At 36.4% G+C, this 7,122-nt stretch overlaps 1 protein-coding gene across 1 annotated transcript; it reads right to left on the bottom strand.

Annotated features, from left to right (window-relative positions):
- Window positions 1-3,922: 3,922 nt before the first annotated feature.
- On the bottom strand, window positions 3,923-6,713 carry LOC143553652 (uncharacterized). The gene is made up of 3 exons (XM_077043598.1): window positions 4,834-6,713; window positions 4,191-4,305; window positions 3,923-4,067 (listed from the first exon to the last, which is right to left on the bottom strand). The coding sequence occupies exons 1-3, from the start codon at window positions 6,711-6,713 to the stop codon at window positions 3,945-3,947; spliced, it is 2,118 nt and encodes a 705-aa protein (XP_076899713.1). The 3' UTR covers window positions 3,923-3,944.
- Window positions 6,714-7,122: the final 409 nt, after the last annotated feature.

Genomic DNA, 7,122 nt, shown 5'->3' with positions numbered 1-7,122 from the left:
ATTAGCTCTCAAATGGGTTATAATATCTTATTTATTGGTAAATGCTTTCATCGTCAAACCTTAATTTAATTTATCTTCTTTACATGTTCTCCATTGCTGGTCTATCATCTCCATTGCCGGATAACTTCCAATACTACCCGTCATCGTCAACTACATCAACGTCCCCTTTTTTATTAGAAAAATATTTGTGTTCATGTTTGTTCATTTAAAAAAATCAACATGTTCGTGTTCGTGTATTTTTGTTCGTTAAAAATCTAAAAAACCTACACATCTCAATTGAAAATACCCAAACGTAAAAAATATAATAACTAAGGGGGTGTTTGGTAGAGGGATTTGATTGGGGAGAAATGGAATTAGAAATATTTCTTTTGTTTGTTTTCCACTTTTCATTTCTATTTCTCTTTCTATTTCTCTAAAACTAGAGAATTCCATTTCTCTTTAAAACAAAGAGAAATCCATTTCTCAGCAGCCTCCTCATAGCATGTCACCACCTCGTCTCCGGCCACCACCTCGTCTCCGGCCACCACCCCGTCTCCGGCCGCCACCTCGTCTCCAAGTCTGCAACCGCCACCCTCGTCTCCAAGTCTGCAACCACCACCCCGTCTCCGCCGTTCGCAGTGGTGAACACAGAGATGGTAACCGGTTGTAGGTTGCAGGTGGTACGGGTGAACGGAGATTAGGGTTTCAAGTGGTGGTTCGTGGTAGGTTAGGGTTTTCAGATGGTCGGGTGATTGTGGTCGCAGGTGGGTGACAGTGGTGGTGGAAATCGGCGGTGGTCGCAGGTGGCTTCTGATTATCATCATCATCATCGCCACCACAACCACCACCACAAAATCTCCAAAGAGGCAGTGATGACAGATCTGAGCCTCCTTTTTCTATATCTTATGTTCCAAAAATTTGAATCTTTTTAATTTCTTGTGTACTGTGGTTGAAGAAGGGGATTTGGTGGCGGCAGCCGGTGGTGGTGGGCTGTGGTTGAAGAAAGGGCTGTGGTGGTGGTGCTGGTGGTGTGGGGCTGTGGTGGTGGGGCTGTGGTGGTGGTGCTGTGGTGGTAGGGCTGTGGTGGTGGGGCTGCGGTGGTGAGTGGTGTCAGGTTGGGTGGAGGTGGGGTTGGGTATGGTAGAGTTCTCTGTTTATTTTCTCGTGTACCAAACAAGAGAAATGATTCTCGTTCTCCATACCAATTCTCTTTCTCTACAATTCCATTTCCATTTCTATTTTCTCTCCTTTTCCATTCTCTGTACCAAACACCCCCTAATATATATGTATTAAATTACAACAAACTACGTTAAAAAAGATCATCATAAAATCGCAAGACGATTAAAAATAAAAACTTAAATAAACTCCCGTAACACGAGAGGATCTAACTAGTTACTAATATACAAATAAGATTATTAATAATAGTTAGTTGTTATATTATTATTATATATTTAACCATTTCCGTCCCTCGACAAAATGACTGAAATGCTTTTCAATTTAAAAAATCCAACTTAGTCAGAAGAACACAAATGATTAAACCTCATAAAAATTAAATAGTTAAAAATCGGGTTTGTACTCAACTAGTTACACTGGTGTACCTTAGGGACTAAAAACGAATTTAACTATTTTCTTTATCGAAATTTAATTTTTATTATTTCTATTTGTGTTATTATTGAAAATTAAAGTGTTCTCAAGGATCTATGTCGTGTTCCTAAATGATCTCCTCATATTTGCTTCATGGCTAATGCTATTCGATTCAAGATGTTCTGTTGTCATGAGCACGTAAAACGATTCTATAAAAAACTTTAATTTTATGGTATTCGTGTGCATATTGCTTATTTTAATTTTAATACGATTATTACATATTTGTGATATATCATTGTTTTCATGTGATTGTCAAAACCGGAAAGTAATATGACGAAAATGATGCGTAACAAGAGGCATATGGGTAGTTAGTTGTATATGCTAGCTTGGACGCATTTTTATTTATTTATTTATAGAAGGTCCATATTATGTCCATGAGTTACCTAACGTAATTGTTGGTTTTGCAACTACGTACTATCGATGAAAAAGTAACTTTGTGGTAACAAACTATATTCAAGAACTTAAAACACATATATAAGTTGGGTACAAAATAATTAGACATTTAGATAATCAAAATTTCAAGTTGGGTTTTTATAAGATAAGCAGAGAATAAATATTTTAAGTTTTCTTGTTGGTCTTAATATATTTCAATAATTGTGAACCTTGATCATATATTGATTTTTAGACTTCTATTTAAGTAAATATAATGAAAATACATTTTACTTTTATTTATTTCGAACAAGATTTTATCTTCATAGTCAACCCAATATAATTACGAACATATTACACATTTCTAATTCTATATTCGTGTATAATAAAAAAAAATCTTCAAACCTGTAAACCTGTCCGGCAAGGCAGCCCGAAAGGTTGGGCGTGATGGGTGACCGCCCAATGCCTGCTCTCATCCAGTGGCCCAAATTGTTTCGAAAAGGTTTGTAAATTTATATCAAAACAACAGCTTACAAAAATGGTTTTTTTTAATGAAAAGGCGTTGCTATATAGAAACAGAAGGTTTTTGGTTCAAATCCTAGGATTGACATGATTTGTTAATTTTAGTAACACGTATCATTTTAGTTGCTCAGAAGACTAGAATTTTTTTCTTGAAAAGTTTGTTAGGGAGATTAAAATTAATGTGAATTTTGTTTGCAATATCAAATAAACACCCTTCAATTGGCAATGTGATTGGAGACATAAAGTCGTCTTCCTTCCTTTGGTTTAAGAACTGAGGAAAACAAAAGTCACTCGACTGGGAGAATTGGAGTCGTTTTAATCTTTTGAACTTTCTTTGGTAATTGCAATGTAGTGTTTTTTCTCCTTTTGTCTTACTCTTACATGACCTTAGCTCCTTGCTAGTTTTAATATACAATCGTCTTTCAAAAAATATATATAAATACACTCTTTAACAATAATAATAATAATAATAATAATTTTTATTTTCTGTTAATTCTTCGCCCATAATATTGGGCTTTATTTTTTCTAATTAAATAGTGGTGTTCATTGTATATTAGTTATTCAGGTAGTTATCATCTGTTTGTTCGGATTTTTTTGGCTATCCATTGTCCGAACCGAATCCGAATTCATAATTATCTAACCAAACCGAATTCAACCAAATTTAATTCTATTGGGTGTCGGTTAAAATCGAATTACACCGAATTCAATTTGCTTCTCTCTTTTCAGTAGAACTAGACTTACCCGTGCATACAAATGGAAAGATACTATAACATGCAATCTTAGTAGAAAAATTACAAATGCTTGTAAAAGAAGGTTTATGAAGTGAAAAAGATCTTTAATACATTCTCCGTTGCATACTGTATTTGTAAATGAATTCAAACTTAATCGTATAGAATGGTAAAATTAGGTTAATTCGGTTATACAAACAAACTGAATTCAAAATTTTAAATATCTGTTATCCGATCCGAAAACCAAATTCCCAATTCAGATTCGGTTATTAACCGAAGCGAAACCAAATTTGCTATTCAGATTGGTTATTTAGGTTACGGATACGGTTTGGTTTTTGGTTTTTTGAACACCCCTAGTTCTAATTCATGGAACTTTTGGGTTCGTGTACGGCTATTCGCCTAATACATATATAAATTTATTTTTCGTATTAGTGGACTTAAAATAGTTCACATGTATACACTAGTTACTTTCACTATGTACAGTCGAAGACGTTTACCTTCGTTCGTCACTTTCTTCCAAAGCTAAAATATATTACCGGGCTTAAAAGCAGCTTGACACGATATAACTCTAATACTAAACAATCTAGAAATTTGTTTGACTTATGTAAATCAGTTTTACAAACCCGTATAGTAAATCAGTTTGACTTATGTAAATCAGTTTAACAAACTGGTCATCATATCGAGTTGTATAAAACTAAAAATTCAATCAGTCAAATCTTTTTTATATATAAAATTCTTCAAACATTTAAAGTAGGAAAAGTCTTCTTTACGACCATCGATAGATACAATGTAGAAACACCGACTTCCTTTCATATGCTTGTCGACCTGCATGTTGACAGTTAACTATATGTAAAAATAAACAAAATACATACAACTGTGTTACATAAGCACAGAACCGCATAATCCATTTGCAATTTAGTATATGTACATTGATGAAAAAAAATGTACCGTGATGTAATCGACTCCAGCACCCATTTTCTGAGCTTTTTCTGGATGGTGATTGAAGACGTTTTCAAGAATATAAGTTTGATCATCAGCAGACAAAGGATCACCATCGTTGTACCTTGACAAAGTTAGTTAGAATTCATAAAACCTCTTATGTCATTTTATATCATAAATAGATTACTGTTATTATAATGGGAAACTTCTGTAACCTTATCTGGGGTGTAAGCGAGCCGAGCCGAGCTCGACTCGTTCAGCATATGAGAGCTCGAGCTCGGCTCATTAGTAGTTTTTCAAGCTCGGGATCAACTCGCTTATTATTTTTCAATTATTTAATTTTTAAGCATTTATAGTTAATTTTTATATATTTATATAGTTATGTTAAAGATAACTTGATATATAATTACTTATGAAAATGTATATTTACTATATTAAATAAAAATTACAAATATAAGGCCTTGTTAGGCTCGCAAGCTCCTCAACGAGCAGCTTGACTCGTTTACAGCCCTAGTGTCTAATGCATGCAACAACAAAAAAATCTTTTGGACATGAAGTATCCGGTTCAACCCAACCCGGCCCGTTTTAACCATTACCCAACCCATCTAACAAGCCCACTTTGCCACATTTAGCAATGGGTTATAGATATTACCCTTTCTGATGCATGATTCTGTGGATTGATTGCATAATAGGCTCAATCTCATTAAATTGCTCATCAGTTGTGAATGTATCCGTGCGTCGTTCTGATGCAGTGAACGGCCCGCTTGATATTGGGCCATCGTTTGAGCTCCCAAGTGAGCTATCAGGATGTTTTCTTTTAAGACCCCAAACATGTCGGGAATCAGTTTTTGCTTCCACTAATTTACTCCAATCAAGACCTTTATCACATTCAGCCGAGCCCGATTCGCAATTTGTTTCGGTTTCTATCTCTCTACCAAACAGACCAGAATCTTTCTTAGGCCATGGGTCAGGTTTTGAAGAATCTTTACTCCATTTATTCCATGAACCCATCCTAGATGTCTTTGTACCCCACTGATCAGACTTGAAAGAAGTTTTGAAAATACCATCTTGGCCCGTTTTGACAAATTTTTCATCTGATAAACCCGTCCAAGAATCCTTTGTTCCCAAATGATTAGACATTGTAGAATCTTTAAAAATGACGTCTTGATTGGTTCTTTTGACACCCTTTTCAGTGTAGTTTTCAGATATATTTCCAATGCACCCAGTTACGTCAGCTTTCTTCACCTTCTGTCTACGTCTTCGGGTTTTGGGCCCACATTCATTTGACCCTTCGGGTTTTGAGCCCACCTTCATTTGTTCACCATGTTCCGGATCAGTTTTTGCTTCCACTAATGTACTCCGACCAAGATCTTTATCACATTCAACTGAGCCCGATTCATTATTAGTTTCATCTTGTAAAGCTTTACCCAACAGGCCAGAATCTTTCTCGGCCCACTGGTAGGGTGTAAAAGAATTTTGTAATAAAACTTCAGATCCTTTAAAAATGCCATCTTGACCCCCAAAATTAAATCCCTTTTCTGTTAAATCAGCGTTGGCCATCTTTGACGCAAACCCCTCCAGGCCCGTTTCTATTTGGGTTTTGGGACAACCTTCAACAAAACTATTTACAAACTGATCTTTAAATGTAAACTCGTGAGACCCAAAAGAAGGTCCGTTTTTCTTACCAAAATCTGTTTCCTGCAGACCCGCCCAAGCAGGCCCACAAAAACCTTTTCCAAAACTATAATTAGACCCATGTGGATTATATGTGCGATAGTGTTGAGTATATAGGCCGACCCACCCACACGACCCGCCAGCCTCCCACGGTGGCCCATATCTACCTTGGTGATTAAAACTAGGCCCTCCTGGTGGGCCCCGGATCTGATCACGAGTTTCTTGGTCAACATCATTTGATGAAATCTCGGCCCGCAATGGTTTCTTAGGCCCAAATTCATCACCTCCCCCTATTTCCACCTTCTTTCCATCATTTTTACTGCACTCAGTTCCTTCTTCTCCCGTGTTTTTATCTGTCAAATTAAACCTTTTCTCTGGCAGGTATCCAGTTTGTTGGTCTTCACCAATAGATGAAATCTCGGCCTGCAATGGTTTCTTGGGCCCTGCCTCACATGATCGCCCGTTATCACCTCCCTCTATTTTTACCTTCTTTCTGTCTTGGTTTTTACCGAGCTCATTTCCTTCTTCTCCCATGCTTTTATCTGCCAAATAACACCTTTCCTCGTTCGGGTCTCCAGTTTCTTGGTTTTCACCATCCAATTCAATCTGGGCCTGCAATGGTTTATTGGGCCCAGATGCATGCAATGGCCTGCCATCACCTCCCTCTATTACCACCTTCATTCCTTCGTCTTGGTTTTTACCGAGCTCGGTTCCTCCCGTTTGGTTTTGCAGGTCGATTAGCTTTTTCAGAAGTTGTTCAATGGCGGTCAATTTCTGATCAACCCCAGAAAACCTGTCTAACATCATGTCTGTTACCGTCTGGATTCTGATCTCCATCTTGTTTTCCAACTGTTCCATATTTGTATCCATCGATCTCAAATTCAAGCTACATGTTAGTAAATATTACTTATAAGCATTCGTACGGATGTTAAATACATACATATATCAGATTATCAGTAATGCATAATTAGGGTTTATCCACAGGCCCGCCCGAGTTAGGTTTGTTTCGGATTAGTTTCCATTGTAATTACAGAACTGAATTGAGTTTAAAATTTAGTTCATTACTTATTAAACACAGGGTAAAATGGGAATGCATATAATAATAATAAGTAACATAAACCCTAGCACAATCCATGAAACGTAAATAATTAATTTATGATGCCAATAAACATGTATGCTGATTGATTCAAATGATAAGACAGAACTCACATTTATATATTTATTTATTTATCTCTGAAATCAATCAATCAATCAATCGTTCCATTGA

Source organism: Bidens hawaiensis, unplaced genomic scaffold (genome assembly GCF_021521415.1).
Source record: "Bidens hawaiensis isolate Kalapana, Puna unplaced genomic scaffold, B.hawaiensis_p1.1 tig00017348_1, whole genome shotgun sequence".
NCBI classification, from domain to species: Eukaryota; Viridiplantae; Streptophyta; class Magnoliopsida; order Asterales; family Asteraceae; genus Bidens; species Bidens hawaiensis.
The sequence above is the reverse complement of the archived record's forward strand: the minus strand, read 5'-3'. Positions and strand labels throughout refer to the sequence as shown.

Excerpts from the sequence above, each read along its gene's own strand:
- LOC143553652 (XM_077043598.1), bottom strand. The coding sequence starts at position 6,713 with ATGGAACAGTTGGAAAACAAGATGGAGATCAGAATCCAGACGGTAACA. Across the intron at positions 4,306-4,833 it reads AGAATCATGCATCAGAAAGG|GTACAACGATGGTGATCCTT; the intron begins GTAATATCTATA and ends AACTTTGTCAAG. Across the intron at positions 4,068-4,190 it reads CTGGAGTCGATTACATCACG|GTCGACAAGCATATGAAAGG; the intron begins GTACATTTTTTT and ends GTCAACATGCAG.